The following is a 16,122-nucleotide window of genomic DNA, read 5'->3' as shown; positions in this document are numbered from 1 at the left end:
TATACAAACATAAGCTAGTATGCTTGAATAAAAGTTAAGTAGAAAGAATAACCTCTAGTGTTAAAGTATACTTTTAACACTAGTGTGTGTATACTCACACACACACACACACAGAGGATTTGTTTTTATCCGAGTCTCTCTCAGATCAATGACATAAACTGTTGCCACTATTGGTGGCCAACATGTTCTTCTTGTGTCTCATCTTAGTCCTCTGAAAGTGTTTTTAGCATTGATTAAAATCAATACTACTTTAAGACTGCACTGTTCTCAAGGCTTCTGGAGTTTATTTTTCTAAAACAATTTAAGTAAGTCAATTTGTTTTGGAGGAAACCTTACACAGACACACAGAAGAGCAGTATAATATTTAATCAGTTTTTTTTCACCCATGTATTTTCCTGTAACAGATTTTCTACTTGATGAGCTGAGTGAGCTGTGAGCCCTATTGGCAGTAGCTACATACCTGCACAAAGCAGTCTTCATGAAGGAGATCCAGTTCTAAACATGTCCATGCACAGTAAACGGTGACAGCTTTATGATTGTAATTTATTTTAAAAAGAGCTCTTCAGCAGGACAACATAATCCATTTCTAAACTGGCATATTTGCTTACTAAACTACTGCTCTAATTCATTTGACATAAACTCTCCAGTCTAAGTTGCTGTGGGCTAATATATTAATTCATAGATATTGACATTACATATTGACATTTATGGTGTAGACACAGAACTTATAAAAGTTGTTTTTGAATAAAAATACTGTCAAAGGACATTTAAGTAAAGATAGAGGAATATCAGAGACAGACCAGATCAGTTGATTAAAACCAATATTCACAGGAAGGACCATAACTTATTATTTCTTGATTACTGTTGCTTTCTCCAATTGTACTTGTGTCAGCACTGTTTGGAAATCTAAAGGTTTCATATCTTAGGATATCTTTACTTGTTCATCATGCACTGTAAAATGATTTATTCTGCTCCTTTCTTTTGTAAAGGGATAGCCCCACTGTGTGAAACACAATGTATTATCCTTTATAAGGGCAGACACTAAGAGTGAGAAAGCAAGAGATGAAAGTTAAGAAAATCCAGTGCACAATTCAGGTGACCTATTTAATAACCAATACAGGTTGCTGATTTTGAAGAAATGAAAAACGGCATCAGAAAATGTTTTTGTAATTCAAGCATGTTTAAAGACATCGATATTCAACCTAAGTTTTGGGTTAACCTAGTATAGCCAGGTGGATGGGCCAGAAAAATTCAATCTTCAATCTCTATTTTAATGGCAAGGGATTCTGTAATTACTGGATGTTAATTTGGGAAAAAATTCCAAGAGGAGACTTAGAAACAAAGAAACACATAAGTCACTTTCTATACAGGTATAATTCATGATATACAACTGCAAAAAGATGTCCCCAGATATTACACACAACATCATGTCCTCTCTTAGCAACAAGTAAAATAAGAAAAAAAAAAAACTTAAAAAGAAAAGCAAAGAAAGAATGACCACAGAATTCAAATAAGGGGGGCCAGGAGGATGGAATGGCAGTGGTGATGTGGAGGGGGGCCATGCAATTAGATACAGATTATTGTCAAAATTTTAACTTTTGTTTTAGGTGTTGAATTCACGGGCACTTACTACATTATTAAAAAATAACTATATAACTGAAAAACTGGCCATGAATGGACCAAAGATGAAAATATGTCATGAGCCAAGATCCGAAACGAAAGAAGGAAAGAGAAAAAAGTTTGTTGTTGTCAATCTTGCTAAAAAACAGCAAAACTGGTTAACAGGGTTTGCCCCCAAATTGAATATACTAATTAGTTTTGAAATGAATAGTCTAAAACTTGGCAGTTTTGCTCTAAGTCTCACCTTGAATTTTCATATTTGCACACATTTAACACTCAAAACGAAACCTGGGTGTGGGAACTGTCCCACACCACCTCCACCTCAATTCAAGTGATTTGTCCCAAGTTCAATGAAGCTCATATGAACTGAAAACAATGACTTTGGCAGAGCTCTGATCTAACTTCTACTTCACAACCAACAGTCCTTTACATATCAAACATTAGTCTTGTTTCTACCATATCAGCAATAATAATAACAACAACAGACTCACCCTATGTGCTAAGTACTGTTTGAAGGCTTTCCATCTGATAATTTATTTAAGCTTTCAACAACCCACTGAGATAGGTACAATTACCATCTCTTTTATACAGATGGGGAAACAAAGACCCAAAGATGTAATTTTCTCAGCGTGCTTTTTTAAAAATTGAAGCATAGTTGATTTACAATGCGTTTTTTTTTTTCAATTTTTTTTTACTGAAGTATTTTCTCAGTGTTTATATCTAGTTAACAGGGAATATACAAGTAGAACCCAGGTGGTGTGACTCCAGAGCCTGGGCTCTTAGCCACTATTTGAGTGTTGACTTTGTATAAACAAGTTTGAAATATTTTTAAGGTCTCCACTGAGAAAAGATCTGACACATTTTATATATTATATAACTAATCTAAATTATTTGCTTTCATGTGTCTGGGTGCAACTCATCAAAGTGCTTCTAGATATACATTGCTTGAAACACAAAACAAGTTGTCTAGTTAACTCAATAATGCATTAATCGCATTGTGAGACATTCAACTAGGCTAAGAAAATACCAATATGCAAACTCCACTTCTTAGAACAAACTTCATAACCAAATATCTTCCTTATTTTTGAAGTTATAACCATGATAAAAATATTTATCCTTGCATTATTTCATTATCTCACCACACTGATTAATCATAAAGATAGAACCATACAAGTGTTCCCAACATAGCTATTTTGCCAAACAATCCACTCAAATTTCAAATTCCAAGAAGACACAGTCTGAAGGACCTAGATTAGGTCACATGTCCACCCCCCACCAGAAGAGGGCAGGGCACCTAGACTGACAGTCCTGCCATGGCTTCAGCCAATTAGAGAGGACAGCTCTCTAAAGGAAAAGAGAAGTTTTGTTAACTGTAGGAGGATGAGGGCATGTATGACATGTATGACAGGCAAACAAAACAGATGTCTTCTATTTTGTCACAAATTTTCTCCATGTTGTAGAACATAAAAGAAGCTTTTATCTAAATTATATTCTTGACAACATTGGGCAGTGCCCACACTTGAAATCACTCTTTCCATTTTCCCATCCTCTGGTCTTACTCAGCTTCATTCCTCTTTTCTTCCCCTTCCTAATGTGTTCTTGGTCTTCTAGATGTCTTACTCTATGCTCTATATAAGGTTGTACCCATATAACCTTATAAAATCTCTTACTTTAGACTACTACCTATATAGTGATGGCTCCCACATCTTTATTGCCTACTGAGACTTCTCTCAAGAGCTCGAGATCTATATATTCAACTTCCTTCTAGATAGTTTCACTTGGCTGTCTCTCACAGGTGCCTAAAAGATAATGTGTTCAAAAACTGAAATCTCTATTTCCCTCCCCAAGCTTTCTCTTCTTTTCCTAATTTCCCTCTCAGTGAATGACACTACCATCTACCTGGTCATCCATGCTAGACATGTTGGGCAAATCCTAGATTTCTTCCCTTTCACCCAGTCTTCTACCCCTCCTCCCTATCACCTCTCCTTATATATACACATAGAGGTACTATGTGTCTTAGATTCTACATCTATAGTTGCTCTCAAATAACTTCTGCATATTGCCGGCTACTAAGTCCAACTCAACCAATCAGGAGACTGTTGCAATGGACTACTTTGCCCTATCTTGACTCTTCTGATCTATCTCCCACATTTCTAGCAATAAAATGTAAATGTAATAATACTTTTTAGGGTGAAGTACAAAATTCTTTGCTTAGCACAACAGGTCTTTGATGCCCTGTTCATTGCCTCTCTTTCAGGTCTTATCACCTTCCAATTTCTCTCGCCTTTACCAACTGGGCTCTAGTTATACATAAGTACTGGTAGGTCCTTAACCCACCATGCTCTTTTAGACTTCTATTTCTTCACACATGCTGTTGTTCTCTCCACATGAAACACCCTTTTCCATTTATTCAGCTGGCTATTCTGCCTTTCAAAACCCCACTCAAAATTTTCCCTAGAAATTCCTCTTGGACACCCACTGTGATTTAGATATCTGTCCTCTGTGCTTATCATCTGATGCTTATCACTCAGTGCTGTAACTGTTGGTTTACTGGTCTATTTCTTCCAATAGCTGGTAAGTGACCTTAGGTAGGGACTGAATTTTATTTGACTCTGTGTCTTTAGTACCCTTTACGATGTGAGACAAATGTAATAGTCAATGTATGTTCACTAAACATCTTAATGAAGGAAATGTTGTCACCCATTGGAAATAGGTTGAACAAGCTTACTAGGAAGTTTATAGGTTCCCAATTGTCTCCATCCTTGCAATAAAGAAATTCCCTTTACCAAATAATTCAAAACATAAACATAAGAATATATATTCTTGCTTTAAAGTTGGCTGTCTTTCTGGGTCACACTTTCATTTTTGTCTTCAGGCAAGGAGGAAAAGCTAATTACATACTTTGCTTTTTAAAGCTTTTACTTGAAGCTGAGAAGACTTGAAAAATGAGCATAAAATAACTTTCAAATAAGATAATCTGCCATAAAACCCAATTCATCATTATCTTTATTTCCAAAACTACAAGTCATCAATTTCCTCCTTTTCCATCAAACTTGAGGACTTTCGATTCTAACTTGTAAATATGTCTTCAGTGTTTCATCCTTTTCTCCTGCTGCTTCTCTTCATCTTTTCCTTGGCATTCTCAGGCCTAGTCTCTCCTCACACTCCAGTCAGGCATCTATCCTTTATTCTACATTGGTGACACTGTTCTTTAGAAGACAGGAATTTGATTACCCCAATGAAATTCAAACACTGGATTAGCATGTAAAGCTCTATCGTTGCATCACAGCCTACTGTTTTAGTCTCATTTCCTACCACCCCTTTAACTCCCAACTATGTTCTACGTCTAGAAGCTTGTTAATGTTCTTTTATACCTCCAAGTCTTAGCCTATGGAAACTTCTCTCCCTGGAATGTGTTTCTGTGAATCTATCAGATCTACGCAATTTTTCTCATCCTCGTGTATGGATCAAACACTTCATTTAAGAAGCTTTTCCAAAAACAAACAAAAAAACCCAAACAAACAAAAAAGGAAGCTTTTCCTTGACTTCTCCAATCAGTTAGGTCACTTCTGCATCTGTGCTTCTGGGGAAGTGTATATGCCTTTATTAGAGCGTTTGCTTCATTTTATTGATCTTTTATGTATTTCCTACCAGACTACAAATATAAGAACAAAATTGTATCCATTTATCTTTATATTCCCAGAACATTCCTTAGAGCTTGGCACATAGCAAGCCCTCGATATATGTTTCCTGAATGAAGTGAAAGAAAGTCTGTTTGACTTCAGATGCTTCCTCACTAGAAGGAGCCAACGTGGGAACATGTTTTGGGAAGGAAAGGTCTAGGAAATATAACAGTGTCAGATATGAAAAAGAAAGAATAGTAATTAATTTCAAAGAGCTAATGGGTGACCACAATAATGGCAACCCCCCTACCTACTCTGAAAGAAAAGACAGAATAACAGATACGATGTAACAGGATACTAAGAGAGGGAAGGTGTAAATATGAATTTCACTGTGGCTCTGTCAAAAACGAGTCACATGCCAAGCCATGTATGTGAGACAAGGTTAATGATGAACTGTAGTAGCATTTTATCCATATTGTCTCTCTTATGGCATTTATCGACTCCTACCTCATAGGGTCAATTCTCTATTAAGCATGTTAACAAAAGTAAGCAGAGATTAAGGATAATCTCAATTTATTATTAACACCACACCTAGAAAAAGTACAGCATGAAATAGTAGTAATATAAACTTATGTGGTTAAAACTCCATCCATTATTGAAGAACAAATATTTGGGTCTATAAATGATATCAAAACCTACCTGCCCCCTCCCGTGCACGCACACACTCCATCTTGGCTTTGTCCCCTGCTCTACCCAGTACCTGAGTGTCTTTCCCACTTTCCTCACTTCCAGTTTCAGAGCCATCTGTAAAGACCTTCGCCTGTCAATGGCTAAGCGATCTGAGGAATGGGGGTTGATGCTGAGGCTGTAGTTGTTTAGAAGTCTTTTTACCCCAAAATACACCTGTTGAAACTTTTTGGCACCACTTATTCTACAGCTGATTAATCTCTCAACAGATAGTTACATGTTGACTATAATTATTTATGTATGCCTTACCTCACTATAACAACATAAGGTCTTTTAGGAGAGATTCTATTTTTCGTATTCACATGTGTTTGCAACACAGTTTCATAAATAACTGTGAATGGAAAAATTAGTTAATAAAACTAATAATCCAGTCAAATGTCAAAATTGCAATGAGAGAATATTATACAGAAAAACTAGTAGTAGTGCCATACGGTGTCTTTGGAAAACTCTGGCATGCCCCATGCCTCCATCAGCTACCCTGCCTCAAGCCACCTCTAAAAGCAGCAATTTGAACAGAAACAATGTGCTCAGTAAGTAAATGAAACCTCAAATGCCTAAGTTAACACTGGTAAGTAACATAACTTTATAGGGGATGCAATATTTATTATTTCTTAATATTTAATGCCCTGAAATAGTAAAAAGAACTTTTTTTTTTTTTTTTGTACATCCAATCACTTTTAATTCAAACCAAGCCTATGAGTGACAAACTCAGACATCACATATCTGGACCAGAGTTGTTGGACTCCTAGGTCCACCATTTTAACCTCGATGCTCTGGATCCTATACTACTGTCATAGGCCCCAGCAATGCAAGCTTGCAGTACCAAATTTACAAAGACTTAAAACATGGACAGGGTTTTTAAAATGTTAGTTGATAATAATAATATAAAAACAAATAGACTCAACTCACAACAATGATAGAATTAAATCTGATTCTTTAGATTATATAACCTATCCTCAATACAAAGAAATGCTTCAATTATTCAGGATAACAAAATAAAAGATTCCCAGTTCAACAACAAGTAATCATTAGCTGTCCAATAAACATAGTTCCACAGTACATACTATATAAAACAAACAAAAACCTCACAGATAATTCTTGAGCTGCCTATAAATACAAAACGAATATTTATATTTTAAAAGTGACTACAGGATTTCCCAACTGTACTATTTAATACTGGGCAAATCTTTTTTAAATGAAAGATATAAATGTATCAGTAAGTTAACATTTCTGTATATATTTGTATGAATAATAAAATCAATCAGTGTAAAAATATAGTAGGACCAAAGAGATGCCCCAAATCTAAAGAATTAAAATTCATAACTCTCCTTAAAAAGGATGATTTACTAACATTAACTTTTTAGTTATAGATAATTACTAATTGATAAACCTTAGGGACTGCTTTCCTACCCGCTATTGTAGGAGATCAGGATGTTTTGTTTGGGTTTTTATTTTTGTGGAGGGAAGTGGCACCTAATTTTGGTCTAGATTGTTCCCCATACTTGGAGAAAGCTAAATCAGTAACTTCCAAGATAAATCACAAGACAGATTGGAGACATTTTCAATTATATCACTGATCACTTACCTAAGAGAAATGAAAATACACAAATGAACGATTACTTCTTTTAGAAAAACCTATAGACTTATGCGAAGCCATCTCAAACTCTTTGGTGCAGCCAATGTAAAAGAAGAGTAAAGAGTACCTTACTTTGGTGTATTCAAGGCCAGGTGCCATTATGATGGCAATTCAAACAAATGCTATCAGGAATAATTTGGGTGTATCACAAAAACTCAATATAGCTTGTTTGCAAAGTGTCCCAAAGCTCAACTCATTTAAAGTACTTAAGATAATCCCATACAAAGTGAGTGTGACCTGAAATTGCTCTAAAATAGACTATAATGTTACCTTCATGCTGAAGGGTAGAGAGAACTATTTAACCCATAACAAATGACAAAAACAGTAGGGGAGAATGAAAATGGTGAATGCCATTGCTACCCACCATGGTGACTCATGACCTGCCCGGCAGCCTCCATGCTGACATTCTGGAGATAGTTGTGGCAGCGTTCCTTGTGCTCCTCCAGTGAACTGCGCTGCTTGTAGCTTCGTCCACAGTAGTTGCACTTGTGAGGTTTACCCACTGTGAAGAGAACTCAAGGTTAGTGTGCTGTCAAGTCTCATCCAAAGCAAAATTACCAGCTAACTTTTGATAGTCTGGAGGAAGCATTTATATGCTTTTCAGACTTAAATCTCTTCCTCCACCACACTCCAGTTGAGACAATTAAAGATAATAAACTTCTACCAAGATTAAAAGACAGCAAGAAAAGGCAGATCGTACCTTTGGTGATAGGGGAAATAATGAATCAAATCATGCTCTGACTGTACCCTAGATCATGAGAGGCTGATGATTGATCTTCAAATTATCTGACTCTTAACACTAACATTTACTCTTACACAGTTCTCTCAGCTCTGACTCATTCAAAAGACAAATCAGGAGTGTCCTAGATACATGATGAGAATTATTTTTATTTATTGGGAGGGGGCTAAGAATAGAGAATTTTACTGAAGGAAACTAAAATCCAACAACTTGAAATGTCATTGTCTAATGAAAAGATTATTCATGGGTACCAAGAAGACTAGAAAGAATTCAGGTGATGAGAAAAAGCACAGATAAAGGCAGAGAGTTTCTCTTTTCTTTCCACCTTGGTAAGAACTATTCACACATGCAAAACTTTGCGGCAGATGAGCCTATTCTCCTACATCAGTCAGCACTGTTCTTATATTACCAAGAATTATTAACCTACTAGGTGCTTTGAGTCAGGATTATTAACAGTAATCACCAAAGCCCTAACATATTTAGTTATACAACGATAGTGATACTTAATTACATGTTTCACATTCAGGAAATGAATTATTTTCTAATAGCCACATCTCATTATACCTGGTAAAATACTTCAATGCTCACATTAAAAAAAAAACTTTAAAAAATTAAAAGAAAAAAAACACATTTAGGGAAAGAGGTGTGTTTTAATGTAAGACTATTCACAAGGGTATCACAGAGCACTTTGATTCTTGGTGTTGAACGGATACAGAAAACCATAAAGCATCAGGTGGTCTGTTGCCAAAGCCCTCAGTTAAGCACATTGTGAATCAGGTCAGCTGCTCTCATTTGACTCCCTTAGGAATCATTTTGTTTTGCCTAGAGGACAAATAGACAACTCTTTTTCATGGTCAAAGATAGCATCCTCAACTCCAGGTCCCTTACAAACCCATGCTAGGATAATGGTCATAAATGAAATTGAAATACTTTAACAAGACAAGGTATTCACACCTGCATAAAGATTTCACTACATCGATTAAAAAACCCAAACAAACCTTTAGATTGTATTTGAGGTGCATATAAATTCAAATCAGTTATTTGACAATCGCAATTTTTTTGTAAACCGTCTTAAAAAACAAAAGCTATCTAAGGCAGGATCAGTCATTTCTAAAAATACGAGGCAAAGTAACTTCTATTTTTCAGAACCAAGAATTTCTGGGAAGTAAAAACTAGGTAGCTTTTTATATTGTGAAGACTCTTACAGCATTGTGTGAGAGCATAAAAAATACAAGAAAATATTCTTTTAGTCAAAAATATTAATGTAAATAGTATAAATATATTTATATGTAATTGCATTCCAAGATATGGGGCTACATATGACAAAAAGCCTTTTATGAATTTTCTCTCAACAAGTCTATTAAGCAGCTAATACTTGTTAAGCATATACATTGTAGTTAACAGCCCACTATAAACTAGTTCCATTATCTCTGTCTTCCCCTTCTTAAGTCCTGTTGCACTGTGTCCTGTGATACCTATGTTTTACTGTGAACATAATATCCTCCTATACTTCTTCCCCTTATTTCTCTAAGCAATTGACACCTTTTTAACTTAATTAAAATATAGTTCTTGTCCACTTCCCTTGGCTCACAACGCTCTATAAACTCCCAACTCCCCAGGTAAGGAAGAAAAGACAGGATACTTTCTACTCCCCTCATTTTAGAATTCAACCCCATCTGCTTTACTTCAGCCTCTCCCATTTTGTCATCTATTTGTTTAAAACGTCACTCTTCCTCTCTTCATCCCATCCTTGTTCTCTGTGAGTATAACAGATATTGGAGTAAATTGCTCTAAAAGTATAACCTCAATTTCCCCAAATCTTCATCTGTATTCTATTCCAGGAATCCACATACTGGGTGACATGCTGGACTCTGACATCTCATAACTATTCTATGTCCAAGAAATTTGTTCTGGAAGTGTTCCACCTTACCCTTCTACATGTCTCGTTTAATACATCTTTATTGAAAGCCTACTAGGTACCAACACTGGGACGAGGCTGGAATGTAAAGTGGAGAGCAAATTCTCATGGTGCCTATCCTCATGCAACCAACAGTCTGTTGAGGAAGACAGACATTTAACAAATATACAAGCAATACATTACAAATTGTAAATTCTACAGAGCTAAAGAATGGTAAGCTAGTATAACATGGGGACCCCAATTTAGTGTGAGAAGGTTGGACAGGAAGGTCTACCTGAGGTATGAACATTTAGGCTGATAACTGAAGAAAAAGTAGAAGTTCGTCAGATAATGGGGATGTGGGGGAGGGTGGAGGAGAGACAGTGTTTCCGGGAACTGCCGTCATCTCTTTCTATTTACTCTCAAGTTCTTAGCTCCTTCGAATTCTAGATCATGCCCTTGCTACTCTTTGGAAAATTATTTTCAAGCATCATCAACAGTCCCTTCCAAATCCAATGGCTCTACTACCCCTACAAGACCATTTCCTGTCAGTTCTTTGATATTTCTTTTTTTCTTCCTCCAGTTTTATTGAGATATAATTGACATAAGCACTGTATAAGTTTAAAGGGTACAGTAGAATGATTTGACTTACATACATCATGAAATGATTACCACAATAATTTTAATGGACATCTATTTTTCCTAAAAATCAAGGTCATGAAAATATTGTTTATATTTACTCCCTATATATGATGAGTTTAACTGTATAATAGGTATCAACTATATGAGTTAATATGTATAACATATGTATATATATTCACAGAAAAGGACCAGTCTTTTCCTACTTTTCTTTTTACAAATGTTATTATTTACACAGTCTCACTATCTGAAACACCTTCATTCTGCTACCCCTCCTCAAAGCTCCCTTAACTCCCCAGTGCCATCTTCTCCAGGCTCCGGGTCTCCATGATGTAGTACCTTCAACACAGGGACCTTCTATCGCCCTTCCCCTAATAAAGTTCTATATTGAGGGTTAAAAAAAAAAAATTAAAAAAAAGTCATCGATAGTCTCTGAAGTGCTAAATCCGGTAGACTTTAATCAGTCCAAAATGTTCCTAATTCCTTGCCCCTATCAAACTTTCAGGAGTCTTGAATCTCCTGTTTTAGCTTCTGGGATCAGATTCTGCATCCTCACTCCCTGACTTCTCAATCTTTTCCTACCTGGTAAATATATATGTACCTCCAGGTTTTGCTCTCAGTACAGTTGTCTCCCCCTTTTCCCTCTAGATTAAGCCCTCATTTCTATGAAATGTCCAAATCATGCCTGGAATAATTTCCCATGTTTGGAAGCTCCTATTTGTCACAAACATTTAAAAAGTGATCATGGTGAACCCAAGGACACAGTTTCCCCCCTCTGTGCTCTCACAGCGCTCTGTCCATATTCTGTTGATGCATTACTTATGATAATTGCATTGTAATTACCCATCTGATCTCTGTTTCCCTCGTCCTAAACAACGAGCTCTGTCATGAGGACAGAGGTCATGTTTTATTCAATTTGGAATTGATAGTGCTTACTGTAGTTATTAAACATAGGAGGTACTCAATATGTATTTGCTGAATGACTGTACTTCAACCTCATACTTCCAAATGCCTTTGGAGTATTGCGTTATGCATATTCCTCTGAAATCTAAAATCTAAAATTCAACATATCCAAAATTATCTTCCTCTACAAAACTACTTCTTTATTCTGACTGCTCTTTTGTGCGTTACCACTGTTTTAATAAACTAGACTCGTGATAAGGCAACCACTATTGTTGCCTCCTACCTCATTTCTCACATCCAAATAACTGCTCAAGTTTATCCCTCCTTCTCACTCCCAGAACCAATTTCCTAGTTCAAATGTTCATTACCATGAACCTGGGCAAGCTTAGTATACTTCAAACCAGGTGTTCTCTTCCCTTGTGTAATTTTTTTTTTTAACATCTTTATTGGAGTATAATTGCTTTACAATGGTGTGTTAGTTTCTGCTTTATAACAAAGTGAATCAGTTATACATATACATATGTTCCCATATCTCTTCTCTCTTGCGTCTCCCTCCCTCCCACCCTCCCTATCCCACCCCTCCAGGCTGTCACAAAGCACCGAGCCAATATCCCTGTGCCATGCAGCTGCTTCCCACTAGCTATCTACCTTACTACATTTGTTAGTGTGTATATGCCCATGACTCTCTCTCGCCCTGTCACAGCTCACCCTTCCCCCTCCCCATAACCTCAAGTCCGTTCTCTAGGAGGTCTGCGTCTTTATTCCTGCCTTACCCCTAGGTTCTTCATGACATTTTTTTTTTTTCTTGTGTAATTATTTTACTCCTCTCCTCAACAACCTTCAATGACTTTTCACTTCTACTGAACAAAGTCCAAATCCCTGTACTTGGCATTCAGCATCCTACACTGTCTGGTCCCAAGGGATACATCCCATCTTCTACCCCAGGATTCAGCCAGGATTACCTTCCGCTTTTACACTTCTGAGTCTTAGTTCTTTCTGGAATGGCTTCACACAATTTCTGCCCCTTGAAATCCTACGCATCCTTCCAATCTCCCTAACCATGTTCCATCCAAAAGCGATCTTTCCTACTAAAGAACTGTAACTGTATTGGTCCTCACACTTAGGAAACTTGTAACATTCTGTCTCTTGAGTTATTTGTGATTACATCTGACCCATGAACAACTTGGGTTTGTACTGCATGGATCCACTTATAATGTGAATATTTTTCGACAAATACATACTACAGTACTGCATGATCTGCAGTTGGTTGAATCCACTAATGTGGAACCGTGGATGTGGAGGGCTGACTGTGAAGTTATATGTGGATTTTCCACTGCAAGGGAGGGGGTGTTGGTGCCCCTAACCCCTGTGTTGTTCAAGAATCAACTGTATGTATACATTCATTTTGATCTCCCATGTTAGATTATGAGCTTCTTGAGAGACTGAAATAATGTCTTATATATCTTTGTAACCTCCAAAGAGTTTAGCATGGTGATTTGTTCACAGCAAGAACTAATAAGTGGTGTTTTCATGAATGACATCATTTCCTAACTCTAAATATTTTCCTTTCACTGGTTTTCCCTGAATCTTTTACAAACTTTAAAAGCAATGCATCCATATAGAAAATTTTTTAATGCACTAAAAATTATTTATAATTATATCATTTAGAGATAAGTACCTTTAACATTTTTATCTCATGTATTTTTTCTATGCATGCAAAGATCTTTTTTGTTATGAAATTGGGTCATTTTATATGCTGTATTTTATAATCTGCTTATTTTACTGAACAATATATCTTGAAATTTCCCCATGATATAAAATAATAGTTTTGTTACTACTGTTAGGTAACAATTTTTTCCTGAATTCTAAAATTATGATATGCTGATTTAGTTTGCCTTAGCATTCTTAGTCCTTTTCTTATTTACTTTAATAATTATTTTTCTTTTTACCATAGTTACTATGCCCATACTTGAAAAAGAAAAAATCAAATAGCCCTAAAGGGCACTTAATGAAATAGTCTTCCCCTCACCCCGTGCGCATCTAAACATAATCTATTTCTCTGTCCTCTCTTTTTGGAATTTCTATTAGTTTGATGTTAGACCTTCCAGATGGAGTCTTGAAATTTTTTTCCCTCATATTAATTATCCTTTTACCCTGTTTACTTACAGAAAAATTCCTCACCTTTTTCTTTGAATCTTTCTGTGAAATATTTTCTGGTGAATATAAATTTCTCTGACCTCTTTCCTTTTTCTTAAAAATAGTATTCTGTTTTTTCATAGGTACAATAACATTTATCTGGGCATAATTTTTTCTTTTTAAAAAAGTTCTTTTTATATTGTCTTCTCTGGCTTTTTTTCTTTTTTACATTGGTGTCTGTATTGGAGGCTTTCCTTAAATGCCTGGTGCCTGAATATTTATTGTCCATTTATATTTAACAGTAAGGCACTAAAAAGCTAATTGGAAGTTCAGGAAACACAGGTGAGGTTTGTGAACTACTGGTGAACTACTGCAGAGTGACCAGGTAATGAAGCAGCCTTTTCATTGTCAGACCCCCAAATATAAATATATATGTCTTTTCTCTAGGACCTCTCAATTCCCTTAGAAAAGATACCTCCAATTTCCAGCCCTGGGGATATGGGGGGATATGAAGCTAGATATTAGTATTCCGGAAGTAAGGCAAGATACGGGGCCAGAAATCTAAATGTTCAACTGTAGTCTTTTATATACTGTCCCTGCTTTAAGTCCTTTGTTTTCCCCCTACTCTCTACTTTTCCTGGAGTCTCTAAGCTAGAACCTTTCCAATTCAGTATCGCCAGAGAATAAATGTTATTTTCCTGTAGTTGGTTGGCTGTAGTGAGAGTGGTTCTGTGGCCTGTTTTGTACTCAGATTTTGAAATCCTTTTATATTCAATCCAGAATTTCATCCCTACCATCAACAGTAATGTTTCTTCCAAGTCCAGAGACTTTTCAGGATTCTCTAAGGCCAAATGGCTTTGCTACTCATCCTTTATTCCCTTCTATAATCACTATAAGTTCCCGAGTCTTCTGTTTTGGGAAGTCTATTACCACCCCTCCCTCTATCTTCTTTCCATCTTCCTCTTGCTGCTATTCTGTCCTTTCCCATTGTCTTTGATCTTAATGCGTTTATACTTCTATAAACGTCTACTGTGATTTTAGTGTAGTTTTAAAGAGCAGAGACAGATGTAGCTTTTCATTTCATCATGTTTAGACAGCAACAGACAGCATCACTTTTAATGTTGGTATGCTATGGCTCTGGAAGGGTGTGCCATAACTCTGTATTTAGATAAACAGGAGCATGACATGTTAGTAAAGATTAGCCACCAAAAAAGGAATCACATATTTGTAAGACAAGGGGAATTTGTGGAAATGTAAAACTAAATATTTCCTCTATTCTACTCTAATCTGCTATGTATTTGTCTGTTATAATACAACATTCCTACCTATATTCAAATATGTTTTAGTGTAACCATTTGCAGTGGTTCTCAAAATATGAGCTGCATGCCTCCTATGTTAGAATTACCTGGAGTGCTCTTAAAATGCAGATTCTTGGGCACCATGCTAGGGCCTAGAATTTCTGAGGTACTCTGATCTCCCCATGTTTAACAAGCCTGCCAGGTAGTTGCTTATGTACTGAAGTTGAAAAACAATGGTCTATAGAAGCTCATAAATCATCATGTTCTCTAAGTCTGGTATTGAGTTAAAATTTCTTATCAAAGTGAAGAATACTTTTCTTAACTCCACCATAATGATCTTAGTTATATTATGGAAGGAGTTAAAATTAATTTTCTTTTACAAGAAATGTTGGGACGAAAATCTGAAAAGCCTATGGGTGAAGTATCATTTATTATTGGTAAAAAATTTTTTAAAATATTTATTTTGGTATGGGAGTTTACTCCTGTACGTTGATAACATCTTTTGAGGACAGTGATCCACTTTAAACTTTACATCAATTCTACTTCAAACTGACCTGTGTGTCTGGATTTTAAAATTCAAGTGGATCAGAGTCAGTTTGGGGCCATCCCGACTGGTTAGGAGAAACCCTAGAAGTTACCCCTTGCTACTGGGAGACCCCAGTGGGGTCCAAATGCTGGGTGAGCCCAACATGTCCACAGTAGGTTCCCGAGGATACAGACCCAAGCATGGAGATAGTGTGTGAGATGCCACCCACAGCATCGCCATCTGGGAGAACAGGAGGGGAGAGAAGACTTTAACAATCTGCCATTACCCCAAAGAGGCCTCACTTAGCCGGAAGTTACCATTTTACCCTGGAATTGTGTGTTACAACTGGAGGAAAAGG

General features: G+C 36.4%; 1 protein-coding gene across 8 annotated transcripts in view; it reads right to left on the bottom strand.

The window, feature by feature from the left end:
- The window catches only part of IKZF2 (IKAROS family zinc finger 2), a 178,671-nt gene that overhangs the window by 14,534 nt on the left and 148,015 nt on the right, over nt 1-16,122 (bottom strand). For all 8 annotated transcript variants that reach the window (XM_019938982.3, XM_033859810.2, XM_073807303.1 and 5 more), the window contains one exon: nt 7,991-8,128. In XM_019938982.3, the coding sequence (XP_019794541.1) occupies nt 7,991-8,128 (138 nt within the window). The remainder of the gene's footprint in view (nt 1-7,990; nt 8,129-16,122) is intronic.

This window comes from Tursiops truncatus, chromosome 7, assembly GCF_011762595.2.
Source record: "Tursiops truncatus isolate mTurTru1 chromosome 7, mTurTru1.mat.Y, whole genome shotgun sequence".
NCBI lineage: Eukaryota > Metazoa > Chordata > Mammalia > Artiodactyla > Delphinidae > Tursiops > Tursiops truncatus.
The sequence above is the reverse complement of the archived record's forward strand: the minus strand, read 5'-3'. Positions and strand labels throughout refer to the sequence as shown.